Source organism: Alligator mississippiensis, chromosome 3, assembly GCF_030867095.1.
Source record: "Alligator mississippiensis isolate rAllMis1 chromosome 3, rAllMis1, whole genome shotgun sequence".
NCBI lineage: Eukaryota > Metazoa > Chordata > Crocodylia > Alligatoridae > Alligator > Alligator mississippiensis.
Genome location: NC_081826.1, coordinates 102,170,948 through 102,192,185, shown reverse-complemented (window position 1 = coordinate 102,192,185; position 21,238 = coordinate 102,170,948). Strand labels below are relative to the sequence as shown.

Below are 21,238 nucleotides of genomic sequence, written 5' to 3'. Positions count from 1 at the left end.
TCAGTGCTGTAGGTATGCGTTAAAGAATATTATCTGGATTGGGTTCGTTAGTGGAAATGTGTGAGAGAACACCTAGATGGAGGATCCTCAAGTTTAGACATGTGAAAGGTGTTTCACTAGCATTGCCAAGATGGTGACAGTTCTGCAATGTGTGGCAATGACATTTAGGCACAAAAGTAACAGGCACTTTTTTTGTGTGTGTTTATAGGCATAGGCAGAGAGGTTGAAAATTGCATTTCTGGATGTAGGCATCTAAATGATGCGTAAGTCCTGTATTACACACCACGTCTCTAGTTGCTCTGTTTATATCATCTACTGCCATTGACTGGCCATGTAGAATACTCATTAATAATAGTCATTATCCATATCAGCAACTTCGTCATTTTACCAACATTTTCTGGGGTTTTTTTTTAATCCTTCCTCAACACTGGCAAATGTTCTGTTGCAGTTCAGCTGATTCTTATCCTACTCTTCACATCCATCTGTTAGTGCTTGGCCAGTACTCAAGCAGGATAACACTGCTAGCATATTTGAGATCTTTCACATGGCTGATTTTGGTATCAGTGCAGGATGCTATCCCTGAAGCAGTACATCGGAGCACATCTCTGACAATGACCCATTATTTCTTACATTAAAAAACTGAAGTGACAGCAAGGTCACTTTTCCATTTCAGTCAAACCTCATTTTCCCAGCAGATATTTTGTAAAACACGTCTTTCCTGCTGACAGCCACAAAGCAGCTTGGGTTTTAGCCTTAGCAAATCGTGAGTAATATTTAAAAATGTACCAACATAATTCAGTTCATTGACGGTTACACAAGGTTCATCTATAAATATAGGTCTCAAAAAAGCTAGCTTGTTAACAATTACTTTGAGGTGTTCTGAAAGTGACCTTGATTTTCACTGACCATTCAAATAACAGCATGTGGCATCAAAGGAAGGCTGAATGCCAGCACCATTCACAGCAATAGTGTAACATGGGGTGGACAGGCAGGCCATGTGTCTCAGGTACTACCAAGGGGGAGGAGGCCAAAAGAACAAGGAGGAGCACCCTGCCAAAAGAACAAGGAGGGGGCACCTCACCCTCCTGTCCCATGTTCTGCCTGCAAGGAGGGCTGCAAGAAGCAGCTGGCTCAGGCATTGTGCATCATGGAGTTCAAGGTGTTCTGGGAATCATAGTTTTGTAGAGTGGAAGTGAAGTTTTCTGCTGGGGGGATGGGGGGGTTGGACTCCAATTTTTTTTTCCCCCCAAAGTCATCCATTTTCTTTGCTCTCTAGTTTAAAGTCTCACCTCCTGCCCCACCTCCCACCAGCAGTGGTGAACTCCATGGCAGCTGTAGAGAACCACAATTTCCAAAATGTCTTGTACCTGTTGCTTGCTGCTGCCCTTGTGCTGAAGACCAAGATATTGGGGAAAGGAGAGAAAGAGAGAACTGCCCTGGGTGTGTTCTTCAGACATTATGCCTCCCATTCTCAAGTTCATTTTATTACAACCAATTTGTTTACAAACCAGGGCCAGTGTCTCCAATTGCATTAATACAGACTTTCTGTCATTGGGTTCACTTAACTGGCTCTCTTTGCTGTCATTTGGACTGACTGCATTTTTGCTTTGTAGCTGGGCATCCCTGCTATTGTTGCTTAGTAGCTGAGTACCTCCTCTAATTCAGAAATGATTAACATGATGTACCCTAATGCCAATTTCATTATTATTCCCTTCATCTGCACATGTTCTTCTTCATTGTAGCTTTTCACCAAGCTTTTCACCCTTCTAAAGGATGGAAACTTTTATTCATTGATGTGAGGGCATGATCTAGATGAACTCTTAGTGATTTTTTTCTTTAAAATTCATACTTAAAGGATGTACCTTAAAAATCAGGGTAACTCCAGCCTGTTAAATATGTATTTTTTAAAGTCACTAATTTACTTAATTTAAGGTGTTCAATATAATGCCCACTGACTAGTGTCGGTACCTATGACTGTTATTCATTCAGAGATTCATATCAAGATGTTTATGCAATTAAGTGAATTCTTCTAATGGATAACTTAAGAAATATTTAAGTAGAAAACTATATTTCTGAAGATACTATGGGGGGGGAGGGGGGGAAAGTAAGTCTGTTTGGGAAAAGGGGCTAACTCACGCTCAGTTGTATTGAAGTACTCATCCCCAGAGGCACAGTTTATAAACACAGTCATTAGTAACACATTGCAAAAGATCTCACCCCACCTTTTTTTTCCTTCCATAATGAGTACTTAAACCCAAAGGAATAGCTTTGTATTAAGCCCAAGCAGTTGTAAACATGGATTGTAATGACATAACCAAGTACCTGAAGTGCAAACCAAATTGCAGATACTGTTATATTTCTATTATTTACACAGTGGATCACAGCAGTTTACCCAGAGTCAAAATCCTAGAGTTCAAGCTGATTTGGAGGCATTCCAGGGTATCATATAAATAAACCTTTACAGTAGCAATGGTTATAGAGAGGATTTAGCCTAATCCAATGCTCTGTGCTGTAAAGTGCACTCTCTTAAGTACCATAACCTTGAGAGGGGGGGAGGTTATGCACTTACCCAGAATATGCACTTACTTGAACTTAACAAAACAATGCTGGTGAAGTGCATGACACTTTCAGTGCAGAAACATTAGCAGCTGACAAGCTGAGGGGCGCCTGTGATTTTCAAGGCTGCGTATAATAGTCAGTTTGAGGCCTGCTATTAGAAGCCTCAAAAGTGAGGGGAACTGGCCAGTTTCAGAGCTGCTATTAGAAGCCAACTCCTGTCATTTTCAAGGCTTCTTCTAATAGCAGCCCTCTGACAGCTGCTCACCCTTGCCCATTCCTAGGCGGTGGAGTGCAACCGCTTTACAATGCAGACCCGGGGGCTGCAAGGCACTGCCGTTATAAGCATATATGTGCCTCACCCGTGTCGGCTGGGCTGCAAGCAAATGGGCCAGATCTGGGCCACTCCTGACCCTGCAGCTCCCTTCTTGCTTGTTGAGGCTTGGATGAGACAGCCCCTGAGAAAACTCTGCCATTGACTCCCGCAGTCAGGATGAGCAGAGCTGCTAGCCCCCCCTCAGCACCATCTGCCTGGGGCTAGCTTCATGTGCAAGCTTCTTGCCTCTGCCCCCCACTTCAATCCCCACCCTGACCCTCAGCACTACCCGCTCTCCCCATTCCTCCCTGCTCCCGCCCATGCTCATTGCCAGCCACTTCAGAGCAGGAGCGAAACGAGGGGCAGCCCCGCGCTCCGCCTCCCCGCCCGCCTTGGCAATGCTGCCTGCTCTCTCCCTCTCTCTCTCCCCTCAACTCCTCAGCCCCAGCGGTCGAGCTGCTCACCGAGGCGCGGAGGCGGCGATGGGATGAGCCGGGGGGGGAGGCGGGGCAGCGGCGGCGGCAGCTGGAAGTCCGCGCGGAGCGAAGTTCCGTCCAGATGTGCGCGCAGCCCGGGGGAGGCTGGGCACAGCGGGCAACATCTGCGCCGCCGCCGCCTGCCTCTCCCTAAGGAGGGGGCTCGGACCTCCACGGAGCTGTGCGTGTGTGCCTGTGTCTATCTATAGCTGTATACGTAGCCCTCGGGCTTGTGTGGATGGGCAGCCCCTTCCCTTCCTGAGCCCCCTGAAGTTGTGAGCGGGCAGCACTGCAAAGAGGCAGGCAAAGGGCAGCGGTGCCAGCCGCCGGCCTCATTGGCTCCCCAGGGAGGCAGCGGTGCTAAACAGCTGGAAGCCGGAGCAGTCCACGCGGAGAAGTGGCCGGGACGGAGCTGCCCGCCTGCCCCGCGGCCAGCTGTTTCCTCTCCAAGAGGGGTTGGGTTTTTTTGGTTGTTTTCTCTGCGCTTCTCACTCCTTGTTAAGGTAAGAGGCTGGCTGTGAACTTGGGGGCGCATCGGGAGCTTGTGGGGGGTGGGGGGAAGAGGAAGCTGTTTGGCTAAGCGGGGAGACGAGCCAGATGCGCCCAGATGTTGAGTTTAGCCAGTGTGCAGTTGTTGGCAAAAAGCAAACTTGTTTCGAGCTGTCCTGACAGGCAAACCTGGGCACTAATTGGCTCTTGGCGCCTCCTGGTGGCTGCAGGCGAGGAAGCAACGTCCTCCAGGAACAGGAGACTAGGGCAGGCACAAGGCACACGTAGATAAATATTTTTTTTTCCCGCAGCACACCTGTTAAGGCATTCCCCATCCTCGTACCTGTTGTAGCCCTTTTAGCTCATTGCTATGGCAAAATTCTGCGGCACACCTGTTCGTTTCTGACCTCACACTTTTGTGCCGCAGCATGCTGGTTGGGAAACACTGCTGTAGGGCACCAAACCTGTAAAAAATGAATGGATGTGCATACTGTCCCTCCCTGCAGTAAAGGAAGAAAGCCTTAGGGAGACTAAGTTTCATGCTTATAAGAAGGTCTCATGGACCTGTGAGATGTAGGATCGATAGAAAAGAAAGTTTCCAAGTATCTAGGTCAAATTTTATACAACTAGTTTTTAACTTCTCCTTTCAGTGAGGGCTCAACCAGACACATTCTGGAGCTTAGCTCGGAGGGCAGTACTACTGACTGGGGAGCATGATTTATGAGGAGGGGCTGAGGGAACTGAGATGATTTAGTCTGGAGAAGGCAGGGGGGTTTAATAACAGCTTTCAACTACTTGAATTGATGGAGCTAGACTGTTCTCAGTGGTGGCAGATGACAGAACAAGGAGCGATGGTCTCAAGATGCAGCAAGGTAAGTTTAGGTTAGATATTAGGAAAAAAAACTTTCTCACTAGGAGGGCAGTAAAACACTGGAACAGGTTACCCAGAGAGGTGGTGCAATCTCCATCCTTGGAGGGTTTTAAGCCCTGGGTAGACAAAGCCTTGGCTGGGATAATGTAGTTGGGGATGGTCCTGCTTTGAGCAGGGGGTTGGACTAGATGACCTCCTGAGATCCCTTCCAACCCTAAATTTCTATCATTCTGTGATTTTTAAAGGAAGTCTTACAAATGTGTCTGCTTTGCTGTAGCAGGCTAAGTTAATTAGATAATCAAATACTCTGTGAGACCTTGCAATTTAAGACAGCTATGAGGGGAAAGGAGAAGAAAAGCGACATAACTCAAGTTACCTTACAGTTGGTTCCACTCTTATTCTGAAGCTAATTTTGTGATTTCTGTAAAATAGCATAGTATTTAACTGTGTGTTTGAATAGGATGTAATTCCTTGTGATTTTATTTTCAGTATTTTTAGACTATGTCAAAAGTTTGATACAGCCTCAGAAAACATTTTTTCTTTGTGTTTTCACAGAAGTGATCAACATGCAAAGTGAACTGAAAACTGAAACTGCTCTCTGGGTGCATAAACTTTGGTTTTGTGCCCCTTTCAAGTGTTTTACTTCATGATGGGGAGAAAAGGATTATCTGAAACACTGAGACAGAGGTTGGGTTACATTGGTTGAAGATGTGATGAAGATAGTAAAAGAAGACATGAAATAATTTTCTTTTTTGGTCGGGTATTAATTTAAAAAAAAAATCACAAACAGAAGTGAATAGTAGTTAATAAATTGTTCTGCTTGCTAGGAAAGAGAGAGAAAGAGAGGCTAATGGAGGATTTTTGCTGATCTTCCCCCATTTTCATCTATCCCAAAGAAAAAAATGAAGATAAAACTTTGTTTACAACTCGAGAGAACAGGCAGACTGGGAAGAGTAACTTCAGTATCTGGGTATATTATACAAAGCACTGTACATTTCCAGATTCAGCAAACATAAACCATTAGTTTGAATAAAAATTATGATTTCATCATCAGTCCAAGTTTTTGCCTACTCTAGGAATGACATTTAACCTGAATGTTAGAGAGAGAGATTTTTTCATTAAATGTGTGATTTCAATTATTATTTTAAAGTCAAGGATTTTTTCCCAGTGTTTTTCAGCTAGAAAGACATTAAGTTTTTTGGTCCCTTGAATATATATATTTGGCCTATGTTTTACATGGAATTTTTAGTGTTTTTAGAACTCCTGTGTTGTTTTCTGCCATTGTAGTTGTGCAGAATAGAAACATCTAGGATTCAACTTTTCTACTACTGCTAGTGTTTTCAAAACTGTGCTTCGGCTTGAGCATCCACTGAATTCTATGGCATGATTTGGTCTTCTCTTTTGTTTAAAGGAAAAACATGCCTTAAAACATTCATTTTATACTAACCTAGTCAACCTTTAATATCTGAGCATAGTGTTTTGTAAAGAGATGCATGCCTGAAGAGAGAGAACTGCCTAATGGATCATGGCTTTGGTGTTTACAGGACATACCTTATTTCTAGCATTAGTGTTGTTTGCTGTTTCCACTTTTGAAGAATCTGTAAGCAATTTCTCTGACTGGGTGACTTTCACAGAAAATATGGATCAATATGAGAAGCAAAAACTGCATGGTTTCAGTGCCAGCCAGAAGCTGAGAAAACCTGTTCTACATCCAAGCCTGTATTTTGATGCTGAAGATGTACCAGCACTGAGGCAGAAGTCCCGTACAAGTCATTTGCATCTGTTTAGAGCGATTAGAAGTGCAGTGACAGTTATGCTATCCAATCCATCATACTACCTACCTCCACCCAAACATGCTGATTTTGCTGCAAAGTGGAATGAGATTTATGGCAACAATCTGCCTCCCTTAGCATTTTACTGTTTGCTGTGCCCAGAAGATAAGGCTGCGTTTGATTTCACTCTACAGTATATGGATAGAATGGCTGGCTACAAAGACTGGCTCGTTGAGAATGCTCCAGGAGATGAAGTGCCACTTGGCCACTCCTTAACAGGTTTTGCCACTGCTTTTGACTTTCTATATAACTCCCTGGGTAATGTTAGAAGACAAAAATACCTAGAGAAGATATGGTCCGTGAGTGAGGAAATGTATGATTATTCAAAGGTCCATTCTTGGGGGAAGCAACTTCTCCATAACCACCAAGCTACTAATATGCTAGCATTACTCACAGGGGCCCTGGTTACTGGGGTTGGCAAAGAATCTCAAGCAAATATTTGGAAACATACTGTGGTTGATGTGATGGAGAAAACTATGTTTCTACTCAATCATATTGTAGATGGCTCTTTGGATGAAGGAGTAGCTTATGGTAGTTATACAGCCAAGTCAATAACCCAATATGTTTTCCTGGCTCAGCGCCATTTTGGTATGAATAACCTAGAGAACAACTGGCTGAAAATGCACTTTTGGTTTTATTATGCCACCCTGCTGCCAGGCTTTCAGAGGACTGTGGGTATAGCAGATTCTAATTATAACTGGTTTTATGGCCCTGAAAGCCAACTGGTTTTCTTGGATAAGTTTGTAATGAAGAATGGAGCTGGCAACTGGCTAGCACAGCAGATTAGGAAGCATAGGCCCAAGGATGGCCCAATGGTGCCATCTACTGCACAAAGATGGAGCACTCTTCACACTGAATACATATGGTATGCTGCAGAACTAACACCTCAGCCACCTCCTGGCTATGGCACTGCTAAGATGCATATGTTTCCTAACTGGGGAGTTGTTACTTATGGGGCTGGGCTACCAAACACTCAGACCAACACCTTTGTGTCTTTTAAATCTGGAAAGCTTGGTGGCCGTGCAGTCTATGACATTGTTCATTTTCAACCATATTCCTGGATTGATGGGTGGAGAAGTTTCAATCCAGGGCATGAACATCCAGATCAGAACTCCTTTACTTTTGCTCCTAATGGACAGGTATTTGTATCAGAGGCTCTCTATGGACCTAAGTTCAGTCATTTGAATAACGTGCTGGTGTTTGCCCCATCACCAACAAGCCAGTGCAATCAACCTTGGGAGGGACAACTCGGTGAGTGTGGACAGTGGCTTAAATGGACTGGTGATGAGGTTGGAGATGCAAGTGGGGAGATTATCACAGCATCCCAGTATGGAGAAATGATGTTTGTGAGTGGTGAGGCAGTATCTGCCTACACTTCTGAAATGAAGCTGAGAAGTGTATATCGCGCTCTTCTACTTTTAAATACTCAGACATTGCTAGTAGTAGACCATATTGAAAGGGAGGAAGACTCTCCCATCAGCTCTGTCAGTGCCTTCTTTCATAATCTTGATATTGATTTTAAATATATACCTTACAAGTTTAAGAACAAATATAATGGAGCTATGATGGATGTGTGGGATGCTCATTATAAAATGTTTTGGCTTGACCATCATGGCAGTAGCCCTGTTGCAAGGATACAAGAGGCAGAGCAAGCAGCCGAGTTCAAGAAGCGATGGACTCAGTTCGTAAATGTCACCTTTTCTATAAAAAACACTGTAAAAAGGATTGCTTACCTGTTCTATGGACCTTATGTCAATGTTTCTAATTGCAGGTTTATTGATGATTCTAAATCTGGATTTCAGATTTCTCTGAATGTCAACAACACTGAGAATATCGTTTCTGTTGTGACTGACTATCAGAATCTGAGGACGAGGTTCAATTATTTGGGATTTGGTGGCTTTGCTAAGGTGGCTGATGAAAGCAAAGTTATCAAATTTGGTCTAGGCACTGAAGCTGTCGAGAAGCATATAACAAGTGACAGGACAGTTTTCCCATTTGGATTCAAAGTGAATATGATAGCAGGGTTAATTTTGGGTATTAGTTTGGTAATACTGGCTTTCCAGTGGCGGTTTTATATTTCCTTCAGCAAAATGTTGCGTTGGATCCTGTTACTGGTTATCATCCTGTGGCTTATTGAACTGGTAGATGTGTGGAGCACTTGCACTCAGCCTATCTGTGCAAAATGGAATAGTGACACGACAAGTGTGGAACCTGATACCACCCATAGAGCCAAACAGTCAGAACAAAACCCTGTTGTTTTGCCAGACATTGTAATTACTTCACTTCCGGGTTCTGGAGCAGAAATTTTAAAGCAACTCTTTTTCAACAGCAGTGATTTCATATACATCAGGATTCCCACAGGATACCTTGATGTCCCAGAAACTGAATTTGAAATTGACTCATTTGTTGACGCATGTGAATGGAAGGCATCTGATGTCCAACGTGGCCACTTCCGTCTCCTGCGAGGCTGGCTCCAGTCTCTAGTTCAAGACACCAGGCTACATTTACAAAATATTCATTTATATGAAGCCAGCAGAACTAAAGTAGCTCAGCATTCTACCATAAGCAAAGACAGAAAGAGAAGATCTAGAAAGAGAGAATCTTTGTCAGAACAAAAAAGCAAAATGAGAGGAAATGTGGACAAAGATGCTGAATACATCAGGGAACTGAGGCGACACCTTGTCTATTATCCAAATGCACGTCCTGTACTTAGCTTCAACAGTGGGAGCTGGACATTAAAGCTTCCTTTCTTTCAAGAAATAATAGGGCCTTCAATGAGGGCCTTGTATGTAGTAAGGGACCCTCGGGCATGGATCTACTCAATGTTGTACAACAGTAAGCCAAGCCTCTACTCCTTGAAAAATATTCCCCAGCACTTAGCCAAGCTGTTTAAAGTAGAAAATGGTAAAGGAAAGTGCAGTTTAAATTCAGGCTACACCTTTGAATATGAATCACTGAGGGAAGAACTCTCAGCCTCTAATTCAAATCCAGTTTCTGTGCTGTCTCATTTGTGGATAGCAAACACAGCAGCAGCACTGAGAGTTAATGGAGATTTGCTGTCAACAAATTATCAGCTGGTCAAGTTTGAAGATATTGTGAATTCTCCCCAGCAGACAGCTGAAACAATTTTTGCTTTTCTTGGTATTCCTCTCTCTCCTGCTAGCTTAAACCAAATATTGTTTGCCACCTCCACCAATCTCTTCTACCTTCCTTATGAAGGAGAAATATCACCAACTAGTATCCATGCTTGGAAACAAAACTTGCCTACTGAAGAAATTAGACTGATTGAGGACATCTGTTGTTCCCTAATGGACCACTTAGGATACCCAAAGTTTACAGATTAAATGCTGCAGGCCAGCAGTAATTTGCACTAATGATCCCCAACTCACCAGTTTGTGAATAAGATTAGAGAAGTTTGTTTATTCTTGTAAAATGTGTGTACAGTCTGTTACATGCAGAGAGAGATTATTTTAAAAAAATAGATACTTGTTCTCGCAGGATTTTTTTTTAAACTTGTAACTACTTTTGCTGCCTTTCAAATAAAGCTGTGTGAACCTTAATAAAATTACTAGCTGGGAATGGTATAGCTCAGGGGGTTGGTAATAGGATATGGAACCTTTCACTTCCAGGCTACCAATAGCAACCTTGGGTCAGGTTTGATGATACATTCTGGCTGAATTTCACTCCTTCAGTGGTGCAAACTAACCGTAAACTTAGTTAGACTAAGTTTATGGCCGTCCTGCATCACTTCCATTGCAGAAAGGAGTCAGCATTCCAATGAAACTAGTTCCTAATCCCCTTATTTGCAAGATTATGTGACAATGAGTTCTTTGTTATAGCTATTCTTTGGAGAAAGAGAAGGCCTATCTATATGGCACTTTTTGTGAGCAGAAAATAAACACTGGGTAAAAAATAAAGACCACCTTAAAAAAAAAAAAAAAGAAAAAGAAAAAAACCCGAAACAAAAAAGGAATCCTACAAAACCCCATAAATCTATGAGTAAATTTTCAACTGAGAAGCTTCTAAAGGATTTTATCCAACTCTGGTGCAGTTCTAGCCTGATAAATTCTAAATGGATTTGAAAGCTTCTAATATCTGCACTGCTGCTGCTGCTGCTGCTGCTTTATCCAGCTTCTTATCTAAGAGAAGCTTCAAGAACGTCTTTTTTTTCTTCCAAAACTCATCCATTCTTCATAGTTGGTTGCACTCTTGAGTGTCTTCTCTGTTGCTGATCCTTGGGCGTAAAGTCTCAATTTCCGAATGCCAGTAACAAAAGTGTGTGCGCCCCACTGAGTGGAAATAGTGAATATAATCATCAATGGTACATGTTACTATGGGTGTATCTACATGTGTGCTTTACTGTTAATTAGCTCCACAGTAAAATGTTCTCATCTACACATGTGCCAGTATTAGCGTGCACTAAATAAAATAACTCCATCGTAAGATAGTACTGTTGGGGACAGTACTATTTTACAGCAGAGTACTTAACTAGGCTGAAACACGCGTTTAGACGGTGACAGGGGTTGACTGGGGCACAATGTTGCTAAAGTGCAGGGGATGCTTCACAACTAGCCTCATGGCTCTGCAGGTTCTGCACCCTTGTGCCGCAACTAACCCCTCCACTGCCTTGTGCTGCCACCCAGACCTTGGGGCTGAGCCTCTGAGCCTGCTGCTGACCCAGGCTCAAACTGCGGCACCCACGAGCAGCTGACTCCAGCTCAAAACAGCTTGGAGTTTATTGCAACACATTAATTGAATGTGTAGATGCATCCAGTTTGCATAAGTTGGGAGCCTAGATTTTAGAAGAGTCCTAATAAACCTCTAGATCAGGGGTCAGCAGCCTATAGCCGCAGACTGGATCCAACCTGACAGGTGACTTTATCTTGCCTGCTGAGCATGTTTATGTGAGAAGGCACCATCAAATGGCCACCTATTGCCTGAGGAAGACTGAGCCTAATTCACACTGCTTTTACTGAAAGGTTGCCGCCTCCTGCTCTAGATCTATTTTACTGAGGGATGTGTAATTTTTCTGTAGAGTATATGAGCAACAGCCTGTGGCTGATCTCATTTACTCTTTGTTTAAAGTCTTCATTCTTCAGAGACTTTTTCTACATTCTTGGAATCGCACTTACCCTGTACTATGATGTTTTATCTCAGTAATTTATTTCCAGTATCTGATTATTTTTAAAATAGGATTTTATTCTTTAAATGTGTATTACTATGGAAGATTGCTTTAGAAACAAATACCCTTTGTAAGGTGAATGTTTGCTTTTGTAACGCCTTTGTCATGCTGCTTTTTTCTCATGCTGCTCTTTTAAAATTTTATTTTACCTTGAACCACTTATTTCTTTTTCTTTTTTTTTTTTTTAATTTGGTATATGAACATTGAAAATCTCCTCATTTATCTTCCTTCAGCATTCTTTCAAAATCCATCCATACTGTAAACGTCTGCAGATGTGTAAATCAAACCATAACTGATGTCAGAGACATCTGTTTCATTTACCATCTGTTTTTTATTACAAATGAAGTTGTCATGAAATATGCTTCATTTTGTTTGTAGGAGCTGGAATCTGAGTTTTGTGCTATCACACTGAAATATGCCAGTAAAGTAATTACCATTTATTTGGGTGACAAGCATTAGGCAATGCCAAGATGTAGTGAACTTTTCTCTACATATCTCAATCTTGTCACTGATATTTAATACTATGGCTTTCACCTTTGTCTTTCCCCCAGAAAATTCTACATCCTCTGCAATGTTTTTGATCTGTCTCCCTAACCTAGATGAAAGTAGGGGTTTTTTTTGTTTTTGTTTTTTTCTCAGCCATTCATTATCATATCAAAATGTGCCTCTAGCATGATAAAGCTGTTGATAATGTTACGGTAACTGTAACTTTGCTGTCACTCTCCTTTGATTGTAACAGGGACTGGCAGCAGGTTCCCCATCATCCCATCTTTTCCAGGTCTTACCTCTGTCTAGGTAGAATGTCACATAAAAATAAATATTAAAATGAGTTAATATACAGTGGCATTTCAGTGAAACTTTGGATCCTAACCATCATTCTCTCAAGCCAGTTTCTCTCTAGGCTGTTATCAGTCATATGTAAAATGGTTACACTGATCCTTCTGCTGTTTCCTTTATTTGACAGACTAAGTCTCAGCATTTGCTTTCCATTCTCAGGATTTATGAGCTTGAATAAGAACAAATAAAAAGGCCTCTGTCAGATATTTTAGGGCTGCTCAAGGTAAGAATTAGGAGTGACTCTGTGTTCGGGGAAGGAGTCTCTAAATCCCTTCATGACAGTTATTTATGAGAGGCTGCAAATAGACTATTACCAGCTTTTTTGTGGAACTGAAGTGGAAAGGACCATGCATTTATCAATAGGTCAACCCTTTGGCTTTTAAAATACAGGGTTATTTCATGTCTGTAGGCCTATAATACATATTGCTACTATCTTTTATTCTGGCAAATGTAAGATTCAGAACCTAATACTTCACTGTCTTGCACTTTCTGACATCAGTTTATATATTTCAGATTTGGTAGCATTTTATGTTCCTTTGAATGAATGTCACCGACTCCACAAGGTGCAAGGCCATGGAAAACCAGGTCCATTATTCCTAGATATTACTGGGGAGATGGTTAGATCACAAACATAAAAATAAGGCTAAATGAAAGGTAAAGAAATGAGTTTGAAAGCAACAGGACCAATGCTTCAGAATTCTAATTACATGAATTATGTGAACTTAAAATAACACAATATAATGTATTTATTTTAAGCAAACTGAGGACTTTATGCATTTGCTTCAGAACCACTAACAAAGACACCCTGGATAAGGATTTCTACTCACTGAGAAGAAAAGAACATATGTCTGTTACACAGAGAACTGTGTAGAAGTGCTTTATAATACTAGATTAAGCTCACAAAAGCAAAAACAAAATCTGAGTTGAAGGGCTCTGTATTGTAATATAGACATAAATTCAACACTGCACTTAAAAATAAGAATACAGAAATCCCTGAGAAGCAGATTTAATTTTTACCCTTTTAGTCTGTATAAAATTAAAATAATAAAAATGCAGTGCCCCAGAGATCCATGCTAATCTATTCAAGGACTCTTATTCAAGATGGCTTATTCATGTATTCTTCATCCATAGTTTGCTCTCATAGTTTCAGATTGCTCTCATAGTTCCCGAAGTCCAGTTGTACAAACAATGCCCATTGACTTGAGTAAAAGTTGCATATGTGTAAAAAGGTAATAGGATTAAACTGGAAACAAACATTTATGTCATATATCTATGCCATACATGACAGATTCTGGCAACAAGTTTGTAATTTGTATGTTTCCAGTAGCAGCCAGTTTCAAACCTTTCATTTTCAATAAACAATAACTCCTTAATGCATATACAATTTTTTCATGCAGACCTACCTATTTCCATTGAAAAAAGACAGGTTTTCTTTCCCTTGGGGGGGGGGGGGGGAGCAGAAAACATTTTTTAACAAAAAGTGAACCCCACAAAATGGTCCCTGTTGTACCCCCAATTCCCCCCTCTCCCACCCCCTACACCCCTAAATTTTATCGACAGAAATACATTCTTAGTCAACTTAGTCTAGAATTCAAATATGCCTTCAGTGTGTTCTCTGACTCTGAGTCAAATGTTGTTGCCCTTGTAAAACTGTACTGAAGCACATCTGAATTGCATGAGTATACATGAAAGCAGAATTTAACACACTGTATGTTCAAGTAGTTCAAAATTAGGCCTGAATGCCTTGACCGTTGTTTTATCTTCTACTCATTCTATTGTGCCTAGGGACTGATAAGAAGGTGGAAAAATAGTAAGTTACATCAATCTATTATATTAAGTTAAAGAAATCAATACTTTAAAGTTATCTCTAATTATTTGCTAGTTAGTTATAACTAAAACAAGTTGTGGGAGGCCTGAAATCTGACAATATGGCAATCCTCTGGCTATTTTTAATGAAATAGCTATACTGTTAAATTTTGAATGTTTTGTGAATTAAGACACCTGGTCCATGTGACTAAGGGTGCATGAGGTAAATAAGCACTTCTTGGAACTTTTCCCAGCTGTGGGAAAAATTAGTGCCCTTGCACTGAAATTGTAGGCTTACATCTTGAATGTATAGAAACCTAAGCAGAATATGTACTCTGGTTAGGAGAATATTTGATAAGAAATGTACATCTGTCTGAGACCCTGTAGAAGAAACTCCTGCTGATGTGTTAAATAGAAAGAGGGAGCAGGAGGAAGTAAAACTGGAGACAGTGGGAAACCAGTAATTGGAACCTCTTCTGTGTATGTCAACAGTTTTAATCCAGTTCTAAGTCTGTTATAACTTAAAGTTCTTGTCTTACGGGACCTAATCCTATTTGAATTGCTACTGCAAGCAGTGGAACCAGGTGGATGAGGAATGTTAGTGGAATTTAGAAACCTGTAGTAAAAAGCATTTGTGTATTCTATAATTACAGCATTCGTCATCACAATGGGAAACATATGATCACAATTTGTACACGTAGCCCTATGGAAAAAAAATAATGAACTGGTACTCCCTGTACCAAAAGGAGATTCAGTCCTTCCATGAAGACTGAGCAGACAATGTAGGCTATCTAAAGAGCTCTAACTGTAGGCCTGCTCACTAATGCTGACATTCAGATGGCCACGGAAACTAAACTGAATGTTCTCAGGTTTCCTTTTCTTTTCAATTTCATAACTACCCATAATTCCCCACATTCTAAAAAGACAAAATAGTTCAATTTAAAAAAGAACAAAAATGTTTCCATATTTTTAAGAAAATCAGAGCATTGTTTATATTATTCCTTCAGAAACCCAAGAAAGGTAAACAGCTTCTTTAAGGAAGACAGTTCAATTAAGTACTTACTTTTAGAACAAAGTGAAGTATCCTTTCCCCCATCATATCATACCTTGATGGTCAAACATGGAGTATTTTGGTATTTTGTGCTCTCAGAAACTGCTCAACCTCTATCCTTTCAGCATGCAAAATTGAGCTGGTGGGCTCATTTCTCATTTGCATGCACCATTCTGGCTCTGTAAAGAGGCCTCTAAGTGAAAAAAAAGTTACTTTTCCACCCATTTAAAACTGCTTTACATTTCTGGGTAGCAGTAAAGTATCTTTAGTGTAAATAAGAGTCAGGGTCAGGAAGTTAAGCATGTTTTTAAACTCAGAGGTCTAGCACAGCGGTCCTAGGGACATGGGCCTAATTATGTCCTCTGTAAGGTTATGGTGAGAGCTGTGCAAAAATAATAAGGGATTTTTCCACATAGTTTTGCATGCAAACTCTGAAATTCTCAAAAAAAAAACCAAACAAACAAAACCCAAACCTGCCAATTTAATAAACAGTGGCATTTCATAATATATATGTTCCAATATAGTGAATTATTTTTTTTCCTTTGCAACTGTAATCACGGTAAATATTTTTCTGTGGAAAAATATGTAAAGTTTCTATGTCTATACAGATTTTCATAATGGATTTTTTTTTAACTCATTTAAAATTTTAACTTTCTGTTACTTTCTCTCTAGTATAGGACTTGAACAGGTGTCCATTTCTAGAGGAGAATGTTTCTAAGAAATGTTCATCGTTCAAAATCTTTCTAGGAGACGGAGCAGTACAAGCGTTCAACCTGCAATGGACTCCTCTCCCACCCTCTCCCCCATCTTTTCCAGTCTAGGGAAGACTGGGATGATCCCAGTCTGGGGAAGATGTGGGGAGCACTTGCTGCTTCACTCTTTCCAGTCCCAAGGGGATTGAAGCATTGGGACAAAGGCCCCCATCTGAACCTCAGGTGAGTGCATGGGAAGTTTTGACAGCTGCTCCAGTTCTATCTCAGACTGATGTGGATGGGGACTGGAGCAGCAGAGTAAAGGCTTGCAGCCCTGCATCAGATGGGGGAGGGGGAGGAGTAAAGTAGTGGGGCAGTTCCCACCTGTTCCCCAAATTAGGGACAACCAATTCTGAGGAATGGGTTACGAGCTTCCTTCCATGGGAGGAATTGAGCTGCAGAAAAATGCTCCTTCTCCCCACCTTTCTCAGATTGGAGTCCCTCCTTGTGCAGAAGGCACAGGGCGTGCTGCTGCTTGACTCCTCCAGGTCATGGGGGAGTCAAGCAGAAGTATGAACACCAGTTCGTTCTTGCAAAAGAGTTTCTCTCTCAGGAGAGATCTTCCAGGTGTTAACCTGGAAGACCTTTCTCCTAGACCTGGCATATTTCTTCTACTTGCACACTTCCAGTTTCTACTGGGAGAGCAACAATACTCTTGTAGGTGATCATAGACCCGTAAAAATTAAGAATATTAATATAAGGTGAAAGGGAGGTTGTAAGGCACAGATTTTAGTTTCCTATAATAACTATTTCCATCGTTTCGTACATGGGGCCCACTGAATCTTTTTAAACTTTTTTATTGTCTTGTCATGTTATGGCATGTTTATTTTATTGTCATATATGACTTTTTTTATTGTCTTGTCATGTTATGACAAATGACACCCAAGAGAGAGTTCCTGAAAAGGCGCTATAGATAGTTTCCAGTATGACAGTTTTCATTTAGTTTTGCTTCTGGGTTTACAATAACATGTAACCTAGACTGCTGTGTTATATGTGTTCAAAACAGAGGTAGGCAATTTAAGATCAAAGGTTAAAATGTGGTACTTCAATATTGATGTAAAGTTGGCAGATGAGTAGAGTGTGAGTGACTGATTTGATGTCATATTTGGAAATAAAGTTGGAAGTATTTTTGTTATTTGAACTTGTGACATTTTATTTGTACGAGACTTGGAAAGGACTCACTGAAATGAATTTTTAGCATTATTCATTAAAATAGAATCGAGAATCATACCTACCTAATCAAAGCAATCACAATGTTATCATTATGACTATTACCTTCCCTTTTGCCTGACCCTCTTGTGACTCCAGTTCAGAGCAACACTTAAATGTATGAATGGGGCTACTACCTTGAATCAAAGTCTCAGTCTATAGGCTCAATCAAGGTCTCCTTGATTTCAGTTTCATTCAATTTGCATGTCTAAGGGTCTTGTTACATGGAAATTTGGGATGCATCCTGGAGTTCTTAAGTCCTGGATTGTCTCACATTAACACCTGAAACTGATTTAAATCTCTCAGTATGCAGCTCAAAGTTACATGACTCCCAGGCAAGATTCTCTCTGAACCATGCTGCTCAGTTTCTGTTGCACTAGGTGGTGCATTGGGAGGGGTGGGAGATGGCACTTGTGCCCCCACAGATTTCTCCACCAACAGCAGGATGCAGGGTATAGGGTTGCAGCCTGGCCAGAGCCAGGGCCAAACAGCTATGGGGGTGGCAGTGGCAGTGCAATTTCTGCACCAACAATGGGGTATGGGGCTGCAGCCCAGCTAAACCTAATGTCTGGTCGCAGCAGGGGCAGCAGCAGCAGTGTGGAGTTGTACTCCCCTACTGTCAGCACTCACACATTGCCTATGCACTAAGCTGGTGTAGTCATGTTAGGCTACACCTTAATGTAAACACTTCACCTGCCTCTGCTTCCCTATTGGCCCAGACTGGGCCCACTGGCCCCCCTGCCCTCCTCAGCTCCCTAGAACCTGCCCCCCTCCCCACACTCCTCTGCCTGCCTACTTGCAGCCGCGCACTCTACCTGTTTGAGGGGACTAGGCAGGGAAGGGTTAAACAGCCTACCCAGCTGTTGCTGCTGTCTGGGCCAGAAGAGCAGCAGCCAGGCAGCAGTGATCAGGCAGGCATGTTAACTAGGGCTCTGTGAAGCTTTGATCTCTGATTTGATTTGGTGGATATTTGACCCAGTTTAGTGGCCAAATCTCCAAAGCCAAATTGAATCAGGAGACCCTTTAATCCCTCCCAATCAAATCAGAACTCTCTGAATTGATTTGTAGAGATTCAGAAAGATTCGATGATCCATATATAGACACAGCTTTAAATGTTTTTTCTACATACCTCAAGGTACCGGGGGGTTCATGAATGCTGCGCTGGTGGGACAAATGGAGCATCCCACAGGAGTGCGGGCGGTTCCCCAGTGCACTCGGCACCAGACCCAGAAGTGGACCAGAAGCACTTCCACTCCACTTTTGGGTCTTCTGGGAAGGATGCTGGGGTGCCCTCCTGTGCCCCCCCCGGCTTGGCAGCTGGCAGCTCCTTTGTCTGAGGGAGCAACTGTGGTCCCCCTGCAGCTGATTGCCAAGCCTGAGGGGTGCAGGGGGGCCCCCCATGCACTCTCTAGTGGACCTGGAAGTGGACCAGAAGTACTTCTGGTCCACTTCCAGATTCACTGCCGAGCATGCAGCTCCCTACCCTCGCCTCCCGTGGGATGCTCCATCCACCCCAGCATCACAGCATTCTTGAGCCATACCTGGTACTTTGAAGTACGTAGAAAAAAAACCTTTTAAAGCTGTGTCTGTGGTCGAATTGCTGATTCTCTGAATCAGCATTGAATCTTCAGTTTTGGATTTGTCCAGATCGAATCGAGGACAGTGATCCAACTCAAGGAATCGAATCACTGTCCCCAGTTCAAGCCAAATCTGAATCCAAGTCAAATATGTCCCATTTGCACACCTCTAATATTAACCTTTCCATGCCTATTTTCCTGGGACAGATAGGATAGGCAGCCACAAGTAAGTAATGCTGCAGGGGCGGGTGGCGGTTAAGAAACAGGGGGAACCCTATGCGGCAGTGGGGGAGCCTTTAGGAGCAGGTCTGGACTTAAGGAAAATGGCCCCTTGGGCAAACTTGTATTTTGGCAATCTTTCTTTGAGTTTAAGTATGGAGTAGTATTAATAAAAGTTTCAGACATAAAGCCTCAGCAGGAGCTACTGGGCTGGATCAGGAGAATGGTCAGATGGGTGGGAAACTGGCTGTGGGGTCAGACCCAGAGACTACTAATAGATGGATTTGTTTCAACCTGGTGGAAGGTAGCCAGTGGGGTTCCCTGGGTGTCGGTACTTGGCCCAGTGCTTTTCAACATCTTCATCAATGATCTGGGTGTGGGGGTGAAAAGCAGAGCAAGCACCACCCCGCCCACATACTCCTGGCCCTGTTCTTGGAGGTGGAGGCAGAGGCAAAGGCAGGGGATGGGCTGGGCTGGGCACCACTCCTCCTACCTGGGGTGGGGATCAGATGGGGCAGGGTGGGAAAGGAGGAGAGCGCTGCTGTCAGTGTGGGCTGCTCACACTGTGCGTGTGGCATCTCCTGACCATGGTGTACTGGGCAATCACCCATGTCATTCACCTGTAAGGTCCACCCTGCCCGGGGGTGAAGTGGGAGGTACTGGGGGAGACCTGGGAATAGGGAGGAAGCCCAGAATGGGAGGTGGGAAGGATTCTTACCTTTCCATGCTCCAGGCCACTGCTGGCTTGAATGTGTCACTGCTCCAAACTCAAGTTAGCACTGACACTGTAACAAGGCCCTAAATTTGGGTAAAAGGAGATTGGTCCCTCATACTGTAAACTCATTGGATGCAGGGACCATAAATGAAATGCTGGCCTACTGAAATCAGTTGGAAAACAGGTTAGATATGCACCTTTAAAGACCAACTAAATAAGATACATAGAGAGATCACAACCTTTTGTGGGCTCACTTCATTGGTGCCATAGTTATTTTTGTGGCCACAATTTTACTCAGTTCCTGGAATATTATTTTTAGATTTGGGGTGCAACCAGTTCTGGACCTGTAGGACTGGAAGCCAGGGTTCTGAGCCAAAGTCAAAACCACAGCTGGAAAGTTAGGCTGATGTCAGGAACAAGTGATCTATGCTAGCGCCAGGAAACTGAGTGGAAATGAGAAAAGGGAAAAGGTTGGAGCAGGATTCCAGGAAGTCACAGTCCAGTACAGGCAAGGCTTAGCCTTAACAGAGCTGGTTTAGGTTTGATAGAGATGTATTGAGTAGATGCTCGCCAACAGCCTGGTCAATGCTTTTTGTGCCACATAGGTATGGACTATCATACGGCAATGATTATATCATGATAAGGGCATGGTTGTTCATGTGTGCTGCTTGCCTGTCCTTTGTTGATCACAATTACGGCACTAAACAAATGGTAAATATTAAGGGCATTGGGGACAAGTTATGACAACACTGGTAGATTTTATAAGCTATTTCTTGTTGCTTTGTATAACTGGGAGCCTTGGGCTCGTATTACTTTAATGAGAGAAACAGCAGCACATAGAGCCCAGAGAGCTGAACAGGGGCTAGCCATAAGAAGGGGTTCAGTGAAGATACACTGCTGCCTAAACAATTAGAGGGAAAGGATGCACTTGTGGTTGGTCAGGAGAACTCTTTCTGGGAAGAGTTGGTTCCAAGGGAATAGGCAGCTAAAGAAATATGCCAGTAGGACAGAGCTTAGTTTGGGTAGCAGGGCTGCTGCAGAAGCAGCAGTCATAAGCAGCTATGGAAACCAACCTTCCAGCCCTAACATGAAACCCCAGCTGTGCTGGCATGCCAGCTCACTGGAAGCGGCAGGGTTTAGATAGTATGTAAGCCAAGGGCCTGAGCCAGGTCAGGCAGGCTAACCCATCAAACTGCAGAGCAAAAAGCTCCCAGCCACAGACTGCAGAAAGGGGTCCGCTGACTCCTAGAACCCCCTATGGAGAAGGTAAGGCACTGAAGGCTTGCTATCGGGGGATATAACATGAGACATGGAGAGGTATGCTTACTCTGACAGTAAGCTACTGTTGAT

The 21,238-nt window shown here is 42.6% G+C and overlaps 1 protein-coding gene and 1 long non-coding RNA gene across 3 annotated transcripts in view; one reads left to right on the top strand and one right to left on the bottom strand.

Annotated features, from left to right (window-relative positions):
• Window positions 1–3,427, bottom strand: part of LOC109283883 (uncharacterized) — a 75,565-nt gene extending 72,138 nt beyond the window's left edge. Inside the window, exon 1 of the long non-coding RNA XR_002091193.2 lies at window positions 3,337–3,427. This is a non-coding gene — a long non-coding RNA (uncharacterized LOC109283883). The remainder of the gene's footprint in view (window positions 1–3,336) is intronic.
• On the top strand, window positions 3,274–17,303 carry DSEL (dermatan sulfate epimerase like). 2 transcript variants are annotated; one of them, XM_006260522.4, is made up of 2 exons: window positions 3,274–3,851; window positions 5,264–17,303. In XM_006260522.4, the coding sequence occupies exon 2, from the start codon at window positions 6,234–6,236 to the stop codon at window positions 9,882–9,884; it is 3,651 nt and encodes a 1,216-aa protein (XP_006260584.1). In that variant the 5' UTR covers window positions 3,274–3,851; window positions 5,264–6,233; the 3' UTR covers window positions 9,885–17,303. The 2 variants fall into 2 exon arrangements, with proteins under 2 accessions (XP_006260584.1, XP_019346083.1); XM_019490538.2 differs by lacking the exon at window positions 3,274–3,851 and adding an exon at window positions 4,008–4,709.
• The last annotated feature ends 3,935 nt before the right edge of the window (window positions 17,304–21,238 follow it).